This window comes from Pseudochaenichthys georgianus, unplaced genomic scaffold (genome assembly GCF_902827115.2).
Source record: "Pseudochaenichthys georgianus unplaced genomic scaffold, fPseGeo1.2 scaffold_1063_arrow_ctg1, whole genome shotgun sequence".
Lineage (NCBI taxonomy): Eukaryota > Metazoa > Chordata > Actinopteri > Perciformes > Channichthyidae > Pseudochaenichthys > Pseudochaenichthys georgianus.
This window is the reverse complement of record NW_027262028.1, coordinates 15,303-41,133: the sequence shown is the minus strand read 5'-3', so window position 1 is coordinate 41,133 and position 25,831 is coordinate 15,303. Positions and strand designations below refer to the sequence as shown.

The following is a 25,831-nucleotide window of genomic DNA, read 5'->3' as shown; positions in this document are numbered from 1 at the left end:
CCAGACGACTCGCTGCACCCTCGCTGCGAGGGGGACCGAGTTCCATCAGCAGGAACACGTGGGTTTGCTGTCCTGGCTCCAAGATGGTGGAACGAGCTCCCATTGACATCAGGACAGCAGAAAGCTCACACACCTTCCAGACTGAAGCTCATCTCCTTCGACTCCACCTCGAGGATAGAGCTGCTAACAAAGCACTTAGATACTAACAAAGGACTGGCTTCTCGAAAGCCAGCTGAGTAGCACTTGAAATGTGTTTGCTCTATGAAGCCTGATGTACTTTATGATTCTGTTTTCTTCAAGTTTGTATTTTGTTGGTCGAACGCACTTACTGTAAGTCGCTTTGGATAAAAGCCTCAGCTAAATGTGATGTAATGGATCTAAGAAGGAGTGCAATATGGCCGACGGAGTTGTGCTGAAAGTAGAAATCATTGGGATGAGTTTGAAACACCACTGAATCTGTGGGTCTACCTGTCTGTCTACCTGTCTGTCTACCTGTCTGTCTACCTGTCTGTCTACCTGTCTGTCTACCTGTCTGTCTACCTGTCTGTCTACCTGTCTGTCTACCTGTCTGTCTACCTGTCTGTCTACCTGTCTGTCTACCTGTCTGTCTACCTGTCTGTCTACCTGTCTGTCTACCTGTCTGTCTACCTGTCTGTCTACCTGTCCGTCTGTCTGTCTGTCTGTCTACCTGTCTGTCTACCTGTCTGTCTACCTGTCTGTCTGTCTACCTGTCTGTCTACCTGTCTGTCTACCTGTCTGTCTACCTGTCTGTCTACCTGTCTGTCTACCTGTCTGTCTACCTGTCTGTCTACCTGTCTGTCTACCTGTCTGTCTACCTGTCTGTCTACCTGTCTGTCTACCTGTCTGTCTACCTGTCTGTCTACCTGTCTGTCTACCTGTCTGTCTACCTGTCCTGTCTACCTGTCTGTCTACCTGTCTGTCTACCTGTCTGTCTACCTGTCTGTCTACCTGTCTGTCTACCTGTCTGTCTACCTGTCTGTCTACCTGTCTGTCTACCTGTCTGTCTACCTGTCTGTCTACCTGTCCGTCTGTCCGTCTACCTGTCTGTCTGTCTGTCTGTCTACCTGTCTGTCTACCTGTCTGTCTGTCTGTCTGTCTATCTACCTGTCTGTCTACCTGTCCTGTCTACCTGTCTGTCTACCTGTCTGTCTACCTGTCTGTCTACCTGTCTGTCTACCTGTCTGTCTACCTGTCTGTCTACCTGCCTGTCTACCTGTCTGTCTACCTGTCTGTCTACCTGTCTGTCTACCTGTCTGTCTACCTGCCTGTCTACCTGTCTGTCTACCTGTCTGTCTACCTGTCTGTCTACCTGTCTGTCTACCTGTCTGTCTACCTGTCTTTCTACCTGTCTGTCTACCTGTCTGTCTACCTGTCTGTCTACCTGCCTGTCTACCTGTCTGTCTACCTGCCTGTCTACCTGTCTGTCTACCTGTCTGTCTACCTGTCTGTCTACCTGTCTGTCTACCTGTCTGTCTACCTGTCTGTCTACCTGTCTGTCTACCTGTCTGTCTACCTGTCTGTCTACCTGCCTGTCTACCTGTCTGTCTACCTGTCTGTCTACCTGTCTGTCTACCTGTCTGTCTACCTGTCTGTCTACCTGCCTGTCTACCTGTCTGTCTACCTGCCTGTCTACCTGTCTGTCTACCTGTCTTTCTACCTGTCTGTCTACCTGCCTGTCTACCTGCCTGTCTACCTGTCTGTCTACCTGTCTGTCTACCTGTCTGTCTACCTGTCTGTCTACCTGTCTGTCTACCTGTCTGTCTACCTGCCTGTCTACCTGTCTGTCTACCTGCCTGTCTACCTGTCTGTCTACCTGCCTGTCTACCTGTCTGTCTACCTGTCTTTCTACCTGTCTGTCTCACAGGTTTTCCTCCCTGCTCAGTGTCTGCAGGTTCTCAGGAAGACGGTGTGTTCAGCTTTACGATGTCGGCTGTGTTGGGAAGTTTCCATGTGGAGGTTTGTGACGACATGAGCAGCATCGCCGACATCAGAGTCACAGGTAACACACAAACACACACACACACACACACACACACACACACACACCTTGTCACACACCCTGTGATTGGGTGACCTGGTCATGTGACCCGCAGGTTTGGACGCCTCGGTGTCGATGCAGGCGGGGGGCCAGACGGAGGTGTTCACTCGTCTCCGGGACATCGTGGTGTCGGACCTGAAGCCTGGGATCGTCCACAGGAAGGTTAGTCCCCCCCCCCCCCCCTCACAGGAAACGTTAATGTGGCTGTGTTCCCCCCCCCTCACAGGAAACGTTAATGTGTCTGTGTTCCCCCCCCCTCACAGGAAACGTTAATGTGGCTGTGATCCCCCCCCCCTCACAGGAAACGTTAATGTGGCTGTGATCCCCCCCCCTCACAGGAAACGTTAATGTGGCTGTGTTCCCCCCCCCTCACAGGAAACGTTAATGTGGCTGTGTTCCCCCCCCCCCTCACGGGAAACGTTAATGTGGCTGTGTTCCCCCCCCCCCTCACAGGAAACGTTAATGTGGCTGTGTTCCCCCCCCCTCACGGGAAACGTTAATGTGGCTGTGTTCCCCCCCCCCCCCTCACGGGAAACGTTAATGTGGCTGTGTTCCCCCCCCCCTCACAGGAAACGTTAATGTGGCTGTGTTCCCCCCCCCCTCACGGGAAACGTTAATGTGGCTGTGATCCCCCCCCCCTCACAGGAAACGTTAATGTGGCTGTGTTCCCCCCCCCTCACAGGAAACGTTAATGTGGCTGTGTTCCCCCCCCCTCACAGGAAACGTTAATGTGGCTGTGTTCCCCCCCCCCTCACAGGAAACGTTAATGTGGCTGTGTTCCCCCCCCCTCACAGGAAACGTTAATGTGGCTGTGTTCCCCCCCCCTCACAGGAAACGTTAATGTGGCTGTGTTCCCCCCCCCCTCACGGGAAACGTTAATGTGGCTGTGATCCCCCCCCCTCACAGGAAACGTTAATGTGGCTGTGTTCCCCCCCCCCCTCACAGGAAACGTTAATGTGGCTGTGTTCCCCCCCCCTCACGGGAAACGTTAATGTGGCTGTGTTCCCCCCCCCTCACAGGAAACGTTAATGTGGCTGTGTTCCCCCCCCCCTCACAGGAAACGTTAATGTGGCTGTGTTCCCCCCCCCTCACGGGAAACGTTAATGTGGCTGTGTTCCCCCCCCCCTCACAGGAAACGTTAATGTGGCTGTGATCCCCCCCCCCTCACAGGAAACGTTAATGTGGCTGTGTTCCCCCCCCCCTCACAGGAAACGTTAATGTGGCTGTGATCCCCCCCCCCTCACAGGAAACGTTAATGTGGCTGTGTTCCCCCCCCCTCACAGGAAACGTTAATGTGGCTGTGTTCCCCCCCCCACACAGGAAACGTTAATGTGGCTGTGTTCCCCCCCCCTCACAGGAAACGTTAATGTGGCTGTGTTCCCCCCCCCCCTCACAGGAAACGTTAATGTGGCTGTGTTCCCCCCCCCTCACGGGAAACGTTAATGTGGCTGTGTTTCCCCCCCCCTCACAGGAAACGTTAATGTGGCTGTGTTCCCCCCCCCCTCACGGAAACGTTAATGTGGCTGTGTTCCCCCCCCCCCTCACGGGAAACGTTAATGTGGCTGTGTTCCCCCCCCCCTCACAGGAAACGTTAATGTGGCTGTGTTCCCCCCCCCCTCACAGGAAACGTTAATGTGGCTGTGATCCCCCCCCCTCACAGGAAACGTTAATGTGGCTGTGTTCCCCCCCCCCTCCCAGGGAAACGTTAATGTGGCTGTGTTCCCCCCCCCCTCACAGGAAACGTTAATGTGGCTGTGTTCCCCCCCCCCTCACAGGAAACGTTAATGTGGCTGTGTTCCCCCCCCCCTCACAGGAAACGTTAATGTGGCTGTGTTCCCCCCCCCCTCACAGGAAACGTTAATGTGGCTGTGTTCCCCCCCCCTCACAGGAAACGTTAATGTGGCTGTGTTCCCCCCCCCCTCACAGGAAACGTTAATGTGGCTGTGTTTCCCCCCCCCCTCACAGGAAACGTTAATGTGGCTGTGTTCCCCCCCCCTCACAGGAAACGTTAATGTGGCTGTGTTCCCCCCCCCTCACAGGAAACGTTAATGTGGCTGTGTTCCCCCCCCCCTCACAGGAAACGTTAATGTGGCTGTGTTTCCCCCCCCCTCACAGGAAACGTTAATGTGGCTGTGTTCCCCCCCCCTCACAGGAAACGTTAATGTGGCTGTGTTCCCCCCCCCCCCACAGGAAACGTTAATGTGGCTGTGTTCCCCCCCCCCTCACAGGAAACGTTAATGTGGCTGTGTTCCCCCCCCCCCACAGGAAACGTTAATGTGGCTGTGTTCCCCCCCCCTCACAGGAAACGTTAATGTGGCTGTGTTCCCCCCCCCTCACGGGAAACGTTAATGTGGCTGTGTTCCCCCCCCCTCACAGGAAACGTTAATGTGGCTGTGTTCCCCCCCCCCTCACAGGAAACGTTAATGTGGCTGTGTTCCCCCCCCCCTCACAGGAAACGTTAATGTGGCTGTGTTCCCCCCCCCTCACAGGAAACGTTAATGTGGCTGTGTTCCCCCCCCCTCACAGGAAACGTTAATGTGGCTGTGTTTCCCCCCCCCTCACAGGAAACGTTAATGTGGCTGTGTTCCCCCCCCCTCACAGGAAACGTTAATGTGGCTGTGATCCCCCCCCCTCACAGGAAACGTTAATGTGGCTGTGTTCCCCCCCCCTCACAGGAAACGTTAATGTGGCTGTGTTCCCCCCCCCCTCACAGGAAACGTTAATGTGGCTGTGTTCCCCCCCCCTCACAGGAAACGTTAATGTGGCTGTGTTCCCCCCCCCTCACAGGAAACGTTAATGTGGCTGTGTTCCCCCCCCCTCACAGGAAACGTTAATGTGGCTGTGTTCCCCCCCCCCTCACAGGAAACGTTAATGTGGCTGTGTTCCCCCCCCCCTCACAGGAAACGTTAATGTGGCTGTGTTCCCCCCCCCTCACGGGAAACGTTAATGTGGCTGTGTTCCCCCCCCCTCACAGGAAACGTTAATGTGGCTGTGTTCCCCCCCCCCTCACAGGAAACGTTAATGTGGCTGTGTTCCCCCCCCCCTCACGGGAAACGTTAATGTGGCTGTGTTCCCCCCCCCTCACAGGAAACGTTAATGTGGCTGTGTTCCCCCCCCCCTCACAGGAAACGTTAATGTGGCTGTGTTCCCCCCCCCTCACAGGAAACGTTAATGTGGCTGTGTTCCCCCCCCCTCACAGGAAACGTTAATGTGGCTGTGTTCCCCCCCCCCCTCACGGGAAACGTTAATGTGGCTGTGTTCCCCCCCCCTCACGGGAAACGTTAATGTGGCTGTGTTCCCCCCCCCTCACGGGAAACGTTAATGTGGCTGTGTTCCCCCCCCCCCTCACAGGAAAACGTTAATGTGGCTGTGTTCCCCCCCCCCTCACAGGAAACGTTAATGTGGCTGTGTTCCCCCCCCCCTCACGGGAAACGTTAATGTGGCTGTGATCCCCCCCCCCTCACAGGAAACGTTAATGTGGCTGTGTTCCCCCCCCCTCACGGGAAACGTTAATGTGGCTGTGTTCCCCCCCCCTCACAGGAAACGTTAATGTGGCTGTGTTCCCCCCCCCCCTCACAGGAAACGTTAATGTGGCTGTGTTCCCCCCCCCTCACAGGAAACGTTAATGTGGCTGTGTCCCCCCCCCCCCCTCACAGGAAACGTTAATGTGGCTGTGTTCCCCCCCCCTCACAGGAAACGTTAATGTGGCTGTGTTCCCCCCCCCCTCACAGGAAACGTTAATGTGGCTGTGTTCCCCCCCCCCTCACAGGAAACGTTAATGTGGCTGTGTTCCCCCCCCCCCTCACAGGAAACGTTAATGTGGCTGTGATCCCCCCCCCCTCACAGGAAACGTTAATGTGGCTGTGTTCCCCCCCCCCTCACGGGAAACGTTAATGTGGCTGTGTTCCCCCCCCCTCACAGGAAACGTTAATGTGGCTGTGTTCCCCCCCCCTCACAGGAAACGTTAATGTGGCTGTGTTCCCCCCCCCTCACAGGAAACGTTAATGTGGCTGTGTTCCCCCCCCCCTCACAGGAAACGTTAATGTGGCTGTGTTCCCCCCCCCCTCACAGGAAACGTTAATGTGGCTGTGATCAACTGTAAGGGATTAATAAAGTATGTCTTCTTCTTCTTATTAACCCCACCCCTGCAGGCGGTCTCCATCGTGGGGGGGCAGGAGGTGTTCAGCTTCAGGCTCTCTCTCTTCCCAGGGGCCACCGAGGGGGGGGGGTACTCCGACATGGAGAAGGTCGACGGGAAGGTGACGCTGCGACTCGGATGCATCCAGATCGTCTACCTGCACCAGTTCCTCATGGCCCTGCTGGTAGACTCCTTATATACCCTCTGCTATCATATATATACTCTGTAATATAATATACTCTCTCTGCTATCATATATATACTCTGTAATATAATATACTCTCTCTGCTATCATATATATACTCTGTAATATAATATACTCTCTCTGCTATCATATATATACTCTGTAATATAATATACTCTCTCTGCTATCATATATATACTCTGTAATATAATATACTCTCTCTGCTATCATATATATACTCTGTAATATAATATACTCTCTCTGCTATCATATATATACTCTGTAATATATATATACTCTCTCTGATATCATATATATACTCTGTAATATATATATACTCTCTCTGATATCATATATATACTCTGTAATATATATATACTAGGGGTGTAACGGTATCCGTATTCGTCCCGTACCGTCACGGTTCGGAGGTCACGGTTCGGAGGTCACGGTTCGGAGGTCACGGTTCGGAGGTCACGGTTCGGAGGTCACGGTTCGGAGGTCACGGTTCGGAGGTCACGGTTCGGCACATGCAGTCACACGACGAATACGCCTTTTTTTTACGAGCGGTAAAAAAGTAATTCAGGGCAGTATCCACTACACTACATATACTCCAGGGGGCGGTATTGCGCCTAAAAGCTGTTTGCCAGCCGCCCTTAAACAACAAACGAAGAACAAGAAGAAACAACAACACAACGAACAAAATACAAGAAGAAGAAAAGTTAGTATGGCGAGTTCAGATAACTCACAGGAGCTAGAACCCACCTGCTTCTTTTAAACCAGCTGTGGGAACATGTCGGGTTCCCTGTGGACTACAACAACGATGAGGTGTGCGAGTGGTGGATCGGACGAGGACGGTGTGTCGGCGTTGTCCTACAGCGGTGCGGTATGCTAATGCCAACACACGCCAAACATGCTACATCACATCAGAAGGCATCACCCAGATTAGCCAATCACGGAGCCCTAAAGACAGCAGCAGCTCAGCAGCTGATCCCCGCTGTGTTGAAGAAGCCAAGAGACACGAGAGCCAGAGACCAACATCAATAACGGAAGCTTTTGGCATAATGTTTTTCAACGACTTTGCTCTTAAACACTTTCTTATTATTTATGATGTCATATTTTCAAGACATCCTTTTTAGTTTTACAGCTTGATGAAACCTTTTAGTTTGACATCAGCCATTATAGATACTATGGCCATCTGAGTGTGTGGTTTGTTTGTAACTGTTTAATGCAGTTAATTATTCAAAATGTCAGAGTTCTTTATTTTTAAACTGAAACTTGCACTACTGTTCAAACATAAATAACAACAAACCTGGAATTATGCATTTGGGACTTTTTTTTGCTTTTTCCTTGTTGTACCGAACCGTGACCCCCAAACCGAGGTACGAACCGAACCGTGACTTCTGTGAACCGTTACACCCCTAATATATACCCTCTGATATCATATATATATACTCTGTAATATAATATATATATATACTCTCTCTGATATTATATATATACTCTGTAATATAATATATACACTGAACAAAAATATAAATGCAACACTTTTGTTTTTGCTCCCATTGTTCATGAGATGAACTCTAAGATCTGAAACATTTCTATAAACACAAAATAACCATTTCTCTCAAATATTGTTCACAAATCTGAAAGAATGTGTGAGAGTGAGCACTTCTCCTTTACGAGAGAATCCATCCCACCTCTCAGGTGTGGCATATCAAGATGCTGATTAGACAGCATGAGTATTGCACAGGTGTGCCTTAGGCTGGCCACAATAGAAGGCCACTCTGAAACGTGCAGTTTTGCTTTATTGGGGGGGTCTGGGGGGGTCCGAGAACCAGTCAGTATCTGGTGTGACCACCACTTGCCTCACGCAGTGCAACACATCTCCTTCGCATAGAGTTGATCAGGTTGGTGATTGTGGCCTGTGGAATGTTGGTCCACTCCTCTTCAATGGCTGCCAAGCTGCTGGATATTGGCAGGAACTGGAACACGCTGTCGTACACGCCGATCCAGAGCATCCCAAACATGCTCAATGGGTGACATGTCCGGTGAGTATGCTGGCCATGCGAGAACTGGGATGTGTTCAGCCTCCAGGAATTGTGTACAGATCCTTGCAACATGGGGCCGTGCATTATCATGCTGCAACATGAGGTGATGGTCGTGGATGAATGGCACAACAATGGGCCTCAGGATCTCGTCACGGTATCTCTGTGCATTCACAATGCCATCAATACAATGCACCTGTGTTCATCGTCCATACGCCTGCCCATACCATAACCCCGCCACCACCATGGGCCACTCCATTCACAACATCGACATCAGAAAACCGCTCACCCACACGACGCCACACACGCTGTCTGCCATCTGCCCTGAACAGTGAAAACCGGGATTCATCAGTGAAGAGAACACCTCTCCAACGTGCCAGACGCCATCGAATGTGAGCATTTGCCCACTCAAGTCGGTTACGACGACGAACCGGAGTCAGGTGGAGACCCCGATGAGGACGACAAGCATGCAGACGGTTTCTGACAGCAGAAATGCTTTGGTTATGCAAAGCGATTGTTGCAGCAGCTGTCCGAGTGGCTGGTCTCAGACCATCTTGGAGGTGAACATGCTGGATGTGGAGGTCCTGGGCTGGTGTGGTTACACATGGTCTGCGGTTGTGAGGCCGGTTGGATGTACTGCCAAATTCTCCCCCCCAGACCCCCCCAATAAATCAAAACTGCACGTTTCAGAGTGGCCTTCTATTGTGGCCAGCCTAAGGCACACCTGTGCAATAATCATGCTGTCTAATCAGCATCTTGATATGCCACACCTGTGAGGTGGGATGGATTATCTCGGCAAAGGAGAAGTGCTCACTCTCACACATTCTTTCAGATTTGAGAGAAATGGTTATTTTGTGTTTATAGAAAATGTTTTAGATCTTTGAGTTCATCTCGTGAAAAATGGGAGCAAAAACAAAAGTGTTGCGTTTATATTTTTGTTCAGTGTATATACACCCTCTGCTATCATATATATACTCTGTAATATAATATATATATACCCTCTGATATCATATATATATATACTCTGTAATATAATATATATACTCTCTCTCTGATATCATATATATACTCAGTAATATAATATATATACTCTTTCTCTGATATCATATATATACTCTGTAATATAATATATATATATATACCCTCTGATATCATATATATACTCTCTAATATAATATATATACTCTGTAATATAATATATATACTCTCTCTCTGATATCATATATATACTCTGTAATATAATATATATATACCCTCTGATATCATATATATATATACTTTGTAATATAATATATATATATACCCTCTGATATCATATATATATACTCTGTAATATAATATATATACTCTCTCTGATATCATATATATATATATATATACAGTGGGGCAAAAAAGTATTTAGTCAGCCACCAATTGTGCAAGTTCTCCCACTTAAAAAGATGAGAGGCCTGGAATGTTCCTCCTGGTACACTTCAGCTCTGAGAGACAGAACGGGGGAAGAATCCAGGAAATCACTTTGTAGGATTTTTAAAGAATTTATTTGCAAATGATGGAAAATAAGTATTTGGTCAATAACAAAAGTTCATCTCAATACTTTGTTATATACCCTTTGTTGGCAACGACAGAGGTCAAGCGTTTTCTGTAGTCTCCACGAGGTGTTCACTGGTGCTGGCACGTTGGCCCGTTCCTCCATGCAGACCTCCTCTAGAGCAGTGATGCTTTGGGGCTGTCGCTGGGCAACACAGACTTTCAACTCCCTCCAAAGATGTTCTATGGGGTTGAGATCTGGAGACTGGCTAGGCCACTCCAGGACCTTGAAATGCTTCTTACGAAGCCACTCCTTTGTTGCCCGGGCGGTGTGTTTGGGATCACTGTCATGCTGAAAGACCCAGCCACGTTTCATATTCAATGCCCTTGCTGATGGAAGGAGGTTGTCACTCAAAATCTCACGATACATGGCCCCATTCATTCTTTCCTCTACACGGATCAGTCGTCCTGGTCCCTTTGCAGAAAGCCCCAAAAAAAAAATCTTGGGAGGGAGTTGAAAGTCCGTGTTGCCCAGCGACAGCCCCAACACATCCCTGCTCTAGAGGAGATCTGCATGGAGGAACGGGCCAACGTACCAGCAACAGTGAACACCTTGTGGAGACTTACAGAAGACGTTTGACCTCTGTCATTGCCAACAAAGGGTATATAACAAAGTATTGAGATGAACTTTTGTTATTGACCAAGTACTTATCTTCCACCAAAATTTGCAAATAAATTCATTAAAAATCCTACAAAGTGATTTCCTGGATTCTTCCCCCGTTCTGTCTCTCAGAGCTGAAGTGTACCAGGAGGAACATTCCAGGCCTCTCGTCTTTTTAAGAGGGAGAACTTGCACAGTTGGTGGCTGACTAAATACTTGTTTGCCCCACTGTATATACTCTGTAATATTATATATATATATATATATATACTCTGATATCATATATATATACTCTGTGATATGATATATATATACTCTCAGCTATCATATATATACTCTGTAATATTATATATATATACTCTGATATCATATATATACTCTGTAATATTATATATATATATACTCTCTGATATCATATATATACTCTCTGATATCATATATATACTATGTAATATTATATATATATATATATACTCTCTGATCTCATATATATACTCTGTAATATTATATATATATATATATATACTCTGATATCATATACTATGTAATATTATATATATATATACTCTCTGATATCATATATATACTCTGTAATATTATATATATATATATATACTCTCTGATATCATATATATACTCTGTAATATTATATATATATATATTCTCTGATATCATATACTCTGTAATATTATATATATATATATATACTCTCTGATATCATATATATACTCTGTAATATTATATATATATATATATACTCTCTGATATCATATATATACTCTGTAATATTATATATATATACTCTCTGATATCATATATATATATATATACTCTGTAATAGTATATATACTCTCTGATATCTATTTAATGCATGTTGTATTTAAAATGTTATGCAGTGTGAGAGTCCTGAAGGGTCTCAGCTGTTTCCAGAGGTCCTGAGGGGAACCAGGTACCAGGCTTACTTTGAGTCCTAGGCCTTCTTAAAGTGGATCCATGCAGTTTAGGGTCCCTGGTCTGGTTCAGGGACCAGTTCCCTTCAGGGTCCTGTTGTGGAGGATCTGCAGTGATGCCTGACTCCATGCAGTTTAGGGTCCCTAGTCTGGTTCAGGGACCAGTTCCCTTCAGGGTCCTGTTGTGGAGGATCTGCAGTGATGCCTGACTCCATGCAGTTTAGGGTCCCTAGTCTGGTTCAGGGACCAGTTCCCTTCAGGGTCCTGTTGTGGAGGATCTGCAGTGATGCCTGACTCCATGCAGTTTAGGGTCCCTGGTCTGGTTCAGGGACCAGTTCCCTTCAGGGTCCTGTTGTGGAGGATCTGCAGTGATGCCTGACTCCATGCAGTTTAGGGTCCCTAGTCTGGTTCAGGGACCAGTTCCCTTCAGGGTCCTGTTGTGGAGGATCTGCAGTGATGCCTGACTCCATGCAGTTTAGGGTCCCTGGTCTGGTTCAGGGACCAGTTCCCTTCAGGGTCCTGTTGTGGAGGATCTGCAGTGATGCCCGACTCCATGCAGTTTAGGGTCCCTAGTCTGGTTCAGGGACCAGTTCCCTTCAGGGTCCTGTTGTGGAGGATCTGCAGTGATGCCCGACTCCATGCAGTTTAGGGTCCCTGGTCTGGTTCAGGGACCAGTTCCCTTCAGGGTCCTGTTGTGGAGGATCTGCAGTGATGCCTGACTCCATGCAGTTTAGGGTCCCTAGTCTGGTTCAGGGACCAGTTCCCTTCAGGGTCCTGTTGTGGAGGATCTGCAGTGATGCCCGACTCCATGCAGTTTAGGGTCCCTGGTCTGGTTCAGGGACCAGTTCCCTTCAGGGTCCTGTTGTGGAGGATCTGCAGTGATGCCTGACTCCATGCAGTTTAGGGTCCCTGGTCTGGTTCAGGGACCAGTTCCCTTCAGGGTCCTGTTGTGGAGGATCTGCAGTGATGCCCGACTCCATGCAGTTTAGGGTCCCTGGTCTGGTTCAGAGACCAGTTCCCTTCAGGGTCCTGTTGTGGAGGATCTGCAGTGATGCCTGACTCCATGCAGTTTAGGGTCCCTAGTCTGGTTCAGGGACCAGTTCCCTTCAGGGTCCTGTTGTGGAGGATCTGCAGTGATGCCTGACTCCATGCAGTTTAGGGTCCCTAGTCTGGTTCAGGGACCAGTTCCCTTCAGGGTCCTGTTGTGGAGGATCTGCAGTGATGCCTGACTCCATGCAGTTTAGGGTCCCTGGTCTGGTTCAGGGACCAGTTCCCTTCAGGGTCCTGTTGTGGAGGATCTGCAGTGATGCCTGACTCCATGCAGTTTAGGGTCCCTAGTCTGGTTCAGGGACCAGTTCCCTTCAGGGTCCTGTTGTGGAGGATCTGCAGTGATGCCTGACTCCATGCAGTTTAGGGTCCCTGGTCTGGTTCAGGGACCAGTTCCCTTCAGGGTCCTGTTGTGGAGGATCTGCAGTGATGCCCGACTCCATGCAGTTTAGGGTCCCTAGTCTGGTTCAGGGACCAGTTCCCTTCAGGGTCCTGTTGTGGAGGATCTGCAGTGATGCCCGACTCCATGCAGTTTAGGGTCCCTGGTCTGGTTCAGGGACCAGTTCCCTTCAGGGTCCTGTTGTGGAGGATCTGCAGTGATGCCTGACTCCATGCAGTTTAGGGTCCCTAGTCTGGTTCAGGGACCAGTTCCCTTCAGGGTCCTGTTGTGGAGGATCTGCAGTGATGCCCGACTCCATGCAGTTTAGGGTCCCTGGTCTGGTTCAGGGACCAGTTCCCTTCAGGGTCCTGTTGTGGAGGATCTGCAGTGATGCCTGACTCCATGCAGTTTAGGGTCCCTGGTCTGGTTCAGGGACCAGTTCCCTTCAGGGTCCTGTTGTGGAGGATCTGCAGTGATGCCCGACTCCATGCAGTTTAGGGTCCCTGGTCTGGTTCAGAGACCAGTTCCCTTCAGGGTCCTGTTGTGGAGGATCTGCAGTGATGCCTGACTCCATGCAGTTTAGGGTCCCTGGTCTGGTTCAGAGACCAGTTCCCTTCAGGGTCCTGTTGTGGAGGATCTGCAGTGATGCCTGACTCACTTCTAGAGGTCCTTTGTGATCAAGACTCTCCAGTCTCAACCTCTTTTCGTCTATTAGCAGCTGCTGTGCTGGCAGGCGTCCACAGATAACGTGAACAGCTACTTTAAATCTTTAAAGTGCACGTTGATCTGTGATGTTTTCTGTTTCCTATTGCATGTTTCTCTTCTTGTGTCTCATGTTTCTCGTCTTGTTATTGTGTTTTTGTTCTTTCAGACTTCTTTTAGCTTTCAGTCTACGTCTGCTGACGAGGTACAGATCCAGCATTCAGCCCTGACCTCCATCCTGCTTCAGCTTCACCACCTTCAGTCCACCTTAAACACCTTCTGTCCACTTTAAATAACCACTTTCAGTCCACGTTAAACACCTTCAGTCCACCTTAACTAACCAATTTCGGTCCGCCTTGAACACCACCTCCAGTCCACCTTAAACACCACATTCAGTCCACCTTAAACAGCTTCAGTCCACCTTAAATAACCACTTTCAGTCCGCCTTAAACACAACCTTCAGTCCACCTTAAACACCTACAGTCCACCTTAAATAACCACTTTCAGTCCACCTTAAACACCTTCAGTCCACCTTAAACACCACCTTCAGTCCACCTTAAATAACCACTTTCAGTCCACCTTAAACACCTTCAGTCCACCTTAAACACCACCTTCAGTCCACCTTAAATAACCACTTTCAGTCCACCTTAAACACCTTCAGTCCACCTTAAACACCACCTTCAGTCCACCTTAAATAACCACTTTCAGTCCACCTTAATTTGGCGTTAACTCTGCCCGTGTGGTGCTGTCAGAAGGATAAATCAAGCGCTCCCATGGACCGTTTCCCACATCACCTACACCATCACTGCTATGCTGCTCCATCATTATCCCCCTCCCCACGCCCTTCCCGCGGTCACATGACCTCTGCCTGTGTGACATCACTTCCTGTGTGACATCACTTCCCCCCTGAGATATGTTCTCTACTCTCTCACCCTTGTTTGTTTCATAAACTAAAACAAGAATAATGTGTAACCATTTTTAACAGCAAGCCATCTCTGATATGTGATGCTCTGGAATATCACCTTTGAGATATTATAGATAGTTTAATTTAAAAAATAAAAACGGTGATGTTCTGGAGCATCTCAGTTTTGATTGATAAGTGTGTTCTGGTTTGTACGTAAAGCCTTGTTCTTGATGGCTATCTGAAACGGAGACGGTGCTGTAAACTCCGATGCGGGCCTGAACGTGTTTATTTACTCCTGATTGATTTGAATGTGTTCCAGACGTTCGTGGATCACTTCCAGACGGCTAAGGCGGCTCTGAGCGCCGCCACGGCTCAGGCGGCGGCTCAGGCGGCACTCAGCGTGAAGGACTTTGCCCAGAAGAGTTTCCGTCTGTCCATGGACATCAAGCTGAAGGCGCCGCTCATCATCGTGCCCCAGAACTCCAGCTCCCAGCATGCACTGGTGATGGACCTGGGTCTGATCACGGTGGGGAACAGCTTCTCGCTAATGCCCGCCGACGGCTGCCCGCTGCCCGCCGTGCTGGAGAAGATGGAGGTCCAGCTGACGCAGCTCAAACTGTCCCGGTGGGTCTAGCATGACTCAGCTAGCATGACTCAGCTAGCATGACTCAGCTAGCAGAGATAAACACGTCTAGCATGACTCAGCTAGCAGAGATAAACACGTCTAGCATGACTCAGCTAGCAGAGATAAACACGTCTAGCATGACTCAGCTAGCATGACTCAGCTAGTAGAGATAAACACGTCTAGCATGACTCAGCTAGCAGAGATAAACACGTCTAGCATGACTCAGCTAGCATGACTCAGCTAGCAGAGATAAACACGACTCAGCTAGCATGACTCAGCTAGTAGAGATAAACACGTCTAGCATAACTCAGCTAGCATGACTCAGCTAGCAGAGATAAACACGTCTAGCATGACTCAGCTAGCATGACTCAGCTAGCAGAGATAAACACGTCTAACATGACTCAGCTAGCATGACTCAGCTAGTAGAGATAAACACGTCTAGCATGACTCAGCTAGCAGAGATAAACACGTCTAGCATGACTCAGCTAGCATGACTCAGCTAGCAGAGATAAACACGTCTAACATGACTCAGCTAGCATGACTCAGCTAGTAGAGATAAACACGTCTAGCATGACTCAGCTAGCATGACTCAGCTAGCAGAGATAAACACGTCTAGCATGACTCAGCTAGCATGACTCGGCTAGCATGACTCAGCTAGCAGCTCAAACTGTTATATATCAGACCAACAGGGTTCAAATTACTCTCACTAACTAAATCTAACATAATTATTATAACTAACTTTATTTTCTTATTTCAGGACGACGCTGCAGCCAGGCTCCTCCCACATTGAGATCCTGCAGCCAATCAACGTTGAGTTGCTCGTCACCAGAAACATGGCCGCCTCCTGGTTCACTAAGATCCCGGGGGTCCAAGTGCAGGGAATCCTGCGTTCCCTGAAGGTAACTCAGTGTGTATACTGTGACTCCACTGTTTCTGAGTGCAGGGAATCCTGCGTTCCCTGAAGGTAACTCAGTGTGTATACTGTGACTCCACTGTTTCTGAGTGCAGGGAATCCTGCGTTCCCTGAAGGTAACTCAGTGTGTATACTGTGACTCCACTGTTTCTGAGTGCAGGGAATCCTACGGTCCCTGAAGGTAACTCAGTGTGTATACTGTGACTCCACTGTTTCTGAGTGCAGGGAATCCTGCGTTCCCTGAAGGCACCTCAGTGTGTATACTGTGACTCCACTGTTTCTGAGTGCAGGGAATCCTACGTTCCCTGAAGGCACCTCAGTGTGTATACTGTGACTCCACTGTTTCTGAGTGCAGGGAATCCTACGTTCCCTGAAGGCACCTCAGTGTGTATACTGTGACTCCACTGTTTCTGAGTGCAGGGAATCCTACGGTCCCTGAAGGCACCTCAGTGTGTATACTGTGACTCCACTGTTTCTGAGTGCAGGGAATCCTACGTTCCCTGAAGGTACCTCAGTGTGTATACTGTGACTCCACTGTTTGAGTGCAGGGAATCCTACGTTCCCTGAAGGTACCTCAGTGTGTATACTGTGACTCCACTGTTTGAGTGCAGGGAATCCTACGGTCCCTGAAGGTACCTCAGTGTGTATACTGTGACTCCACTGTTTGAGTGCAGGGAATCCTATGGTCCCTGAAGGTAGCTAAGCATATTAATCATGACCCAGCTGTTTCTGTGTCCTACAGTCACTAAACGTACATCTTTAAATGTTTGAACTCAGCTGTTTCTCAGAGTCAGGAAAGTCTTGCGGTCCCTGAAGGCACCTCAGTGTTTAAACCATGAACCGTTTTCAGTGTCAGTGCTGATGTAGATTAAACTCTGGTTCCTCAGATGAGCCTGGGTGAGGAAGACCTCGGGGTGCTGATGAAGATCCTGGTGGAGAACATCGGGGAAGGAAGTGAAACACACAGCGTTGACGCCAAAACACAGGTGGCTCAAGGTAACCAAGTGCATGATGGGATATGTCGTATATAAAGCCTCCCGTTGAATCAGCTTCACTAATGCACCTCAGAATAAGAGTTTTAACCCCAAGTGTCGCTCCTCAGAGAGGGCGGGGCATCCTGAGCAGCAGGTGGAGCTGTCGTCCAATCAGACGGGGTCTGACAGCGCCTCACATGCCACCATTGGCGATCAGACGGAGAACACCGTCAACGTCTTGCTGAACTTCGAAATCAAAGAGGTAGGTTTCTGCTGACTCGTTAACATCACACTGGTCTCCTGAGACTCAGCAGTTCTGGCTCCTCTGGTCCTGGTTCAGGTTCTGCTGACTCGTTAACATCACACTGGTCTCCCTGAGACTCAGCAGTTCTGGCTCCTCTGGTCCTGGTTCAGGTTCTGCTGACTCGTTAACATCACACTGGTCTCCTGAGACTCAGCAGTTCTGGCTCCTCTGGTCCTGGTTCAGGTTCTGCTGACTCGTTAACATCACACTGGTCTCCTGAGACTCAGCAGTTCTGGCTCCTCTGGTCCTGGTTCAGGTTCTGCTGACTCGTTAACATCACACTGGTCTCCTGAGACTCAGCAGTTCTGGCTCCTCTGGTCCTGGTTCAGGTTCTGCTGACTCGTTAACATCACACTGGTCTCCCTGAGACTCAGCAGTTCTGGCTCCTCTGGTCCTGGTTCAGGTTCTGCTGACTCGTTAACATCACACTGGTCTCCCTGAGACTCAGCAGTTCTGGCTCCTCTGGTCCTGGTTCAGGTTCTGCTGACTCGTTAACATCACACTGGTCTCCCTGAGACTCAGCAGTTCTGGCTCCTCTGGTCCTGGTTCAGGTTCTGCTGACTCGTTAACATCACACTGGTCTCCCTGAGACTCAGCAGTTCTGGCTCCTCTGGTCCTGGTTCAGGTTCTGCTGACTCGTTAACATCACACTGGTCTCCCTGAGACTCAGCAGTTCTGGCTCCTCTGGTCCTGGTTCAGGTTCTGCTGACGCTGACGAAGCAGGAAGTGGCCTTCCTGGTGCTCCAGGCGGCGCAGCTGGGCATCAACACCAAAGTGAGGAGGTTTGACACGGTGGCAACAACCTTCATCAACCGGATCGCCCTGAGCTGCCCGGAGTTCAGAGGTCAGACACACACACACACACACACACACACATCAAACTAAAGAACAGATCAGATTTCATGCAATCACAATTCAAGATGAGATAAGAAGTACTTCATTGGTCCCGAGTTGGGAAGTGTTTGCGTTGCAGCATCAACAGACTGTAAAGACTAGAAATAAACAATCCAAAATGTAAACTTGTCAATAGAAATAAAATAGCATTTAAAAAGTAGAAAATATACTTGTTGAATTACAATATGGAGTGAAAACAGCAATGATCATGACTCGGAGAGCATCAGCAGTTTGACGGGTTTGGTTCTGGTTTCAGACTCGAGCGGCGCCGCGCTGTGTCTCGTCAGCTCCTCGGGGTCCGGATCGGAGCTGCTCAAAGTGCAGTACTTCAAGGTACACTGTAATCTGATTGCCTGCTGACTGGCTGTAATCTGATTACCTGCTGACTGACTGTAATCTGATTACCTGCTGACTCCCTGTAATCTGATTGCCTGCTGACTGACTGTAATCTGATTACCTGCTGACTCCCTGTAATCTGATTACCTGCTGACTCCCTGTAATCTGATTACCTGCTGACTGACTGTAATCTGATTACCTGCTGACTCCCTGTAATCTGATTACCTGCTGACTCCCTGTAATCTGATTACCTGCTGACTGACTGTAATCTGATTACCTGCTGACTGACTGTAATCTGATTACCTGCTGACTGACTGTAATCTGATTACCTGCTGAGTCCCTGTAATCTGATAACCTGCTGACTGACTGTAATCTGATTACCTGCTGACTGACTGTAATCTGATTACCTGCTGACTGATTGTAATCTGATAACCTGCTGACTGATTGTAATCTGATTACCTGCTGACTGACTGTAATCTGATTACCTGCTGACTGATTGTAATCTGATTACCTGCTGACTGATTGTAATCTGATTACCTGCTGACTGACTGTAATCTGATTACCTGCTGACTGACTGTAATCTGATTACCTGCTGACTCCCTGTAATCTGATTACCTGCTGACTGACTGTAATCTGATTACCTGCTGACTGACTGTAATCTGATTACCTGCTGACTGACTGTAATCTGATTACCTGCTGACTCCCTGTAATCTGATTGCCTGCTGACTGACTGTAATCTGATTACCTGCTGACTCCCTGTAATCTGATTACCTGCTGACTCCCTGTAATCTGATTACCTGCTGACTGACTGTAATCTGATTACCTGCTGACTCCCTGTAATCTGATTACCTGCTGACTCCCTGTAATCTGATTACCTGCTGACTGACTGTAATCTGATTACCTGCTGACTGACTGTAATCTGATTACCTGCTGACTGACTGTAATCTGATTACCTGCTGAGTCCCTGTAATCTGATAACCTGCTGACTGACTGTAATCTGATTACCTGCTGACTGACTGTAATCTGATTACCTGCTGACTGATTGTAATCTGATAACCTGCTGACTGATTGTAATCTGATTACCTGCTGACTGACTGTAATCTGATTACCTGCTGACTGATTGTAATCTGATTACCTGCTGACTGATTGTAATCTGATTACCTGCTGACTGACTGTAATCTGATTACCTGCTGACTGACTGTAATCTGATTACCTGCTGACTCCCTGTAATCTGATTACCTGCTGACTGACTGTAATCTGATTACCTGCTGACTGACTGTAATCTGATTACCTGCTGACTGATTGTAATCTGATTACCTGCTGACTGACTGTAATCTGATTACCTGCTGACTGACTGTAATCTGATTACCTGCTGACTGACTGTAATCTGATTACCTGCTGACTCCCTGTAATCTGATTACCTGCTGACTGACTGTAATCTGATTACCTGCTGACTGACTGTAATCTGATTACCTGCTGACTGATTGTAATCTGATTACCTGCTGACTGACTGTAATCTGATTACCTGCTGACTCCCTGTAATCTGATTACCTGCTGACTGACTGTAATCTGATTACCTGCTGACTCCCTGTAATCTGATTACCTGCTGACTCCCTGTAATCTGATTACCTGCTGACTCCCTGTAATCTGATTACCTGCTGACTGACTGTAATGTGATTACCTGCTGACTGACTGTAATCTGATTACCTGCTGACTGACTGTAATCTGATTACCTGCTGACTCCCTGTAATCTGATTACCTGCTGACTGACTGTAATCTGATTACCTGCTGACTGACTGTAATCTGATTACCTGCTGACTGACTGTAATCTGATTACCTGCTGAGTCCCTGTAATCTGATTACCTGCTGACTGATTGTAATCTGATTACCTGCTGACTGACTGTAATCTGATTACCTGCTGACTCCCTGTAATCTGATTACCTGTTGAGTCCCTGTAATCTGATTACCTGCTGAGTCCCTGTAATCTGATTACCTGCTGACTGACTGTAATCTGATTACCTGCTGACTCCCTGTAATCTGATTACCTGCTGACTCCCTGTAATCTGATTACCTGCTGACTGACTGTAATGTGATTACCTGCTGACTGACTGTAATCTGATTACCTGCTGACTGACTGTAATCTGATTACCTGCTGACTGACTGTAATCTGATTACCTGCTGAGTCCCTGTAATCTGATTACCTGCTGACTGACTGTAATCTGATTACCTGCTGACTGACTGTAATCTGATTACCTGCTGCCTCACTGTAATCTGATTACCTGCTGACTGACTGTAATCTGATTACCTGCTGCCTCACTGTAATCTGATTACCTGCTGATTGACTGTAATCTGATTACCTGCTGACTGATTGTAATCTGATTACCTGCTGACTGACTGTAATCTGATTACCTGCTGACTCCCTGTAATCTGATTACCTGCTGACTCCCTGTAATCTGATTACCTGCTGCCTCACTGTAATCTGATTACCTGCTGACTGACTGTAATCTGATTACCTGCTGACTGATTGTAATCTGATTACCTGCTGACTGACTGTAATCTGATTACCTGCTGACTGATTGTAATCTGATTACCTGCTGAGTCCCTGTAATCTGATTACCTGCTGAGTCCCTGTAATCTGATTACCTGCTGAGTCCCTGTAATCTGATTACCTGCTGACTCCCTGTAATCTGATTACCTGCTGAGTCCCTGTAATCTGATTACCGGCTGACTGACTGTAATCTGATTACCTGCTGACTCCCTGTAATCTGATTACCTGCTGACTCATACTAAGAGATCTACTTCTTGTTTCTTCCTCAGGCGGACCGCTCCGGACCGAACTTCTCCAGCGTTTACAAAAACACGGAGCAGATGATCAACGTGAGTCCAAACGAGATCCCGTCCTGATCCCAAAAGAAGCCTCCGGAAATCACTGAAGAAACAGGAAGTCTTTAGTTGGGTAACAGGAAGTCTTTAGTTGTGTTACAGGAAGTCTTTAGTTGTGTTACAGGAAGTCTTTAGTTGGGTAACAGGAAGTCTTTAGTTGGGTAACAGGAAGTCTTTAGTTGTGTTACAGGAAGTCTTTAGTTGTGTTACAGGAAGTCTTTAGTTGTGATACAGGAAGTCTTTAGTTGGGTTACAGGAAGTCTTTAGTTGGGTTACAGGAAGTCTTTAGTTGTGTAACAGGAAGTCTTTAGTTGTGTTACAGGAAGTCTTTAGTTGTGTTACAGGAAGTCTTTAGTTGTGATACAGGAAGTCTTTAGTTGTGATACAGGAAGTCTTTAGTTGTGATACAGGAAGTCTTTAGTTGTGATACAGGAAGTCTTTAGTTGTGTTACAGGAAGTCTTTAGTTGTGTAACAGGAAGTCTTTAGTTGTGTAACAGGAAGTCTTTAGTTGGGTAACAGGAAGTCTTTAGTTGTGTTACAGGAAGTCTTTAGTTGTGTTACAGGAAGTCTTTAGTTGTGATACAGGAAGTCTTTAGTTGTGATACAGGAAGTCTTTAGTTGGGTAACAGGAAGTCTTTAGTTGTGATACAGGAAGTCTTTAGTTGTGTTACAGGAAGTCTTTAGTTGTGTTACAGGAAGTCTTTAGTTGTGTTACAGGAAGTCTTTAGTTGTGATACAGGAAGTCTTTAGTTGTGATACAGGAAGTCTTTAGTTGGGTAACAGGAAGTCTTTAGTTGTGATACAGGAAGTCTTTAGTTGTGTTACAGGAAGTCTTTAGTTGTGTTACAGGAAGTCTTTAGTTGTGTTACAGGAAGTCTTTAGTTGTGTTACAGGAAGTCTTTAGTTGTGATACAGGAAGTCTTTAGTTGTGATACAGGAAGTCTTTAGTTGTGTAACAGGAAGTCTTTAGTTGTGTTACAGGAAGTCTTTAGTTGTGATACAGGAAGTCTTTAGTTGTGTTACAGGAAGTCTTTAGTTGGGTAACAGGAAGTCTTTAGTTGTGTTACAGGAAGTCTTTAGTTGTGTAACAGGAAGTCTTTAGTTGTGATACAGGAAGTCTTTAGTTGTGTAACAGGAAGTCTTTAGTTGTGTTACAGGAAGTCTTTAGTTGGGTAACAGGAAGTCTTTAGTTGTGATACAGGAAGTCTTTAGTTGTGTAACAGGAAGTCTTTAGTTGTGATACAGGAAGTCTTTAGTTGGGTAACAGGAAGTCTTTAGTTGTGTTACAGGAAGTCTTTAGTTGGGTTACAGGAAGTCTTTAGTTGTGTTACAGGAAGTCTTTAGTTGGGTAACAGGAAGTCTTTAGTTGTGATACAGGAAGTCTTTAGTTGTGTTACAGGAAGTCTTTAGTTGTGATACAGGAAGTCTTTAGTTGTGTTACAGGAAGTCTTTAGTTGTGTTACAGGAAGTCTTTAGTTGGGTTACAGGAAGTCTTTAGTTGTGTTACAGGAAGTCTTTAGTTGTGTTACAGGAAGTCTTTAGTTGTGTTACAGGAAGTCTTTAGTTGTGATACAGGAAGTCTTTAGTTGTGTTACAGGAAGTCTTTAGTTGTGTTACAGGAAGTCTTTAGTTGTGTTACAGGAAGTCTTTAGTTGTGATACAGGAAGTCTTTAGTTGTGTTACAGGAAGTCTTTAGTTGTGTTACAGGAAGTCTTTAGTTGTGTTACAGGAAGTCTTTAGTTGTGTAACAGGAAGTCTTTAGTTGTGATACAGGAAGTCTTTAGTTGGGTTACAGGAAGTCTTTAGTTGTGTTACAGGAAGTCTTTAGTTGTGTTACAGGAAGTCTTTAGTTGTGTTACAGGAAGTCTTTAGTTGTGTTACAGGAAGTCTTTAGTTGTGTTACAGGAAGTCTTTAGTTGTGATACAGGAAGTCTTTAGTTGTGATACAGGAAGTCTTTAGTTGTGTTACAGGAAGTCTTTAGTTGTGTTACAGGAAGTCTTTAGTTGTGTTACAGGAAGTCTTTAGTTGTGATACAGGAAGTCTTTAGTTGTGATACAGGAAGTCTTTAGTTGTGTTACAGGAAGTCTTTAGTTGTGTTACAGGAAGTCTTTAGTTGTGTTACAGGAAGTCTTTAGTTGTGTTACAGGAAGTCTTTAGTTGTGTAACAGGAAGTCTTTAGTTGTGTTACAGGAAGTCTTTAGTTGTGTTACAGGAAGTCTTTAGTTGTGTTACAGGAAGTCTTTAGTTGTGATACAGGAAGTCTTTAGTTGTGTAACAGGAAGTCTTTAGTTGTGTTACAGGAAGTCTTTAGTTGTGTTACAGGAAGTCTTTAGTTGTGTTACAGGAAGTCTTTAGTTGTGATACAGGAAGTCTTTAGTTGTGTTACAGGAAGTCTTTAGTTGTGTAACAGGAAGTCTTTAGTTGTGTTACAGGAAGTCTTTAGTTGTGTTACAGGAAGTCTTCTTGTCAGATTCGTGTCTCCAGGTGGTCTTCAGCTGTTCTGTTAGTGATGAGTCAGCTTCGTGTCTCCAGGTGGTCTTCAGCTGTTCTGTTAGTGATGAGTCAGCTTCTTGTCTCCAGGTGGTCTTCAGCTGTTCTGTTAGTGATGAGTCAGCTTCTTGTCTCCAGGTGGTCTTCAGCTGTTCTGTTAGTGATGAGTCAGCTTCTTGTCTCCAGGTGGTCTTCAGCTGTTCTGTTAGTGATGAGTCAGCTTCTTGTCTCCAGGTGGTCTTCAGCTGTTCTGTTAGTGATGAGTCAGCTTCTTGTCTCCAGGTGGTCTTCAGCTGTTCGGTAACAGATTATTGTCTCCAGGTGGTCTTCAGCTGTTCTGTTAGTGATGAGTCTGACTCTTGTCTCCAGGTGGTCTTCAGCTGTTCTGTAACAGATGATTGTCTCCAGGTGGTCTTCAGCTGTTCTGTAACAGATTATTGTCTCCAGGTGGTCTTCAGTTCTCTGGACCTGATGCTCCACTCCGAGGCTCTGCTGTCAGCCATTGACTTCCTTTCAGCGACGCTGTCCTCCGGCAGGAAGTCGTCTCCGGAGAGAGACATCAGGATGAAGACGGACGACAAGACGCCGTCCGCCAAGTCCAGTCAGTACATGTCAAAACATCTCTATAATAATAATAGATTTTATTTAAAGATCTCCTATCATGCAGAATGCACTTTCTGATGTCTCCCCCACATCACCGTGTGTCCCCGGTGTGTCAGAGACTCACTAAGTGATGTCTCCTCTACATCACCGTGTGTCCCGGTGTGTCCCCGGTGTGTCAGAGACTCACTAAGTGATGTCTCCTCTACATCACCGTGTGTCCCGGTGTGTCCCCGGTGTGTCAGAGACTCACTAAGTGATGTCTCCTCTACATCACCGTGTGTCACCGTGTGTCCCCGGTGTGTCAGAGACTCACTAAGTGATGTCTCCTCTACATCACCGTGTGCCCCCGTGTGTCCCCGGTGTGTCAGAGACTCACTAAGTGATTTCTCCTCTACATCACCGTGTGTCCCCGGTGTGTCAGAGACTCACTAAGTGATGTCTCCTCTACATCACCGTGTGTCCCCGGTGTGTCCCCGGTGTGTCAGAGACTCACTAAGTGATGTCTTCTACATCACCGTGTGTCCCGGTGTGTCAGAGACTCACTAAGTGATGTCTTCTACATCACCGTGTGTCCCCGTGTGTCCCCGGTGTGTCAGAGACTCACTAAGTGATGTCTTCTACGTCACCGTGTGTCCCCCGTGTGTCCCCGGTGTGTCAGAGACTCACTAAGTGATGTCTTATCACATCAACCCTCTCTCTTCTCCTCCGTACCCTCATCTCTAAAAACGGGGACCAACGGAGCTGATCCTGATTTGCTGCGTCATGACGACATTACTAAAATGTGGGCGGGCTTTACCCCCACGGGCCAATCAGAAACGTTGCTGTCAGAAACAATGAGACGTGTTCTGGAAGTAACATGGCCTGTGTTCGCATTAGCATGCTAGCACTCAGAGCTAACCTGCGCTGGAGAGAGACAGTATAACAGGAGACATGAGGGCGCATTAGCATGCTAGCACTCAGAGCTAACCTGCGCTGGAGAGACACAGTATAACAGGAGACATGAGGGCGCATTAGCATGCTAGCACTCAGAGCTAACCTGCGCTGGAGAGAGACAGTATAACAGGAGACATGAGGGCGCATTAGCATGCTAGCACTCAGAGCTAACCTGCGCTGGAGAGAGAATAGTATAACAGGAGACATAAGGGCGCATTAGCATGCTAGCACTCAGAGCTAACCTGCGCTGGAGAGAGAGTAGTATAACAGGAGACATGA

General features: G+C 47.5%; 1 protein-coding gene across 1 annotated transcript in view; it reads left to right on the top strand.

Annotated features, from left to right (window-relative positions):
* LOC117440599 (intermembrane lipid transfer protein VPS13C-like) overlaps positions 1-25,831 on the top strand; it is a gene marked incomplete at both ends in the record, with an annotated part of 44,117 nt that overhangs the window by 5,257 nt on the left and 13,029 nt on the right. Inside the window, 12 exons of the mRNA XM_034076833.2 lie at positions 1,904-2,020; positions 2,115-2,221; positions 6,211-6,381; positions 13,861-13,896; positions 14,915-15,219; positions 15,978-16,119; positions 17,021-17,129; positions 17,236-17,369; positions 18,111-18,255; positions 18,562-18,638; positions 21,459-21,518; positions 24,464-24,617. Of these exons, the coding sequence (XP_033932724.2) occupies positions 1,904-2,020; positions 2,115-2,221; positions 6,211-6,381; positions 13,861-13,896; positions 14,915-15,219; positions 15,978-16,119; positions 17,021-17,129; positions 17,236-17,369; positions 18,111-18,255; positions 18,562-18,638; positions 21,459-21,518; positions 24,464-24,617 (1,557 nt within the window). The remainder of the gene's footprint in view (positions 1-1,903; positions 2,021-2,114; positions 2,222-6,210; positions 6,382-13,860; positions 13,897-14,914; positions 15,220-15,977; positions 16,120-17,020; positions 17,130-17,235; positions 17,370-18,110; positions 18,256-18,561; positions 18,639-21,458; positions 21,519-24,463; positions 24,618-25,831) is intronic.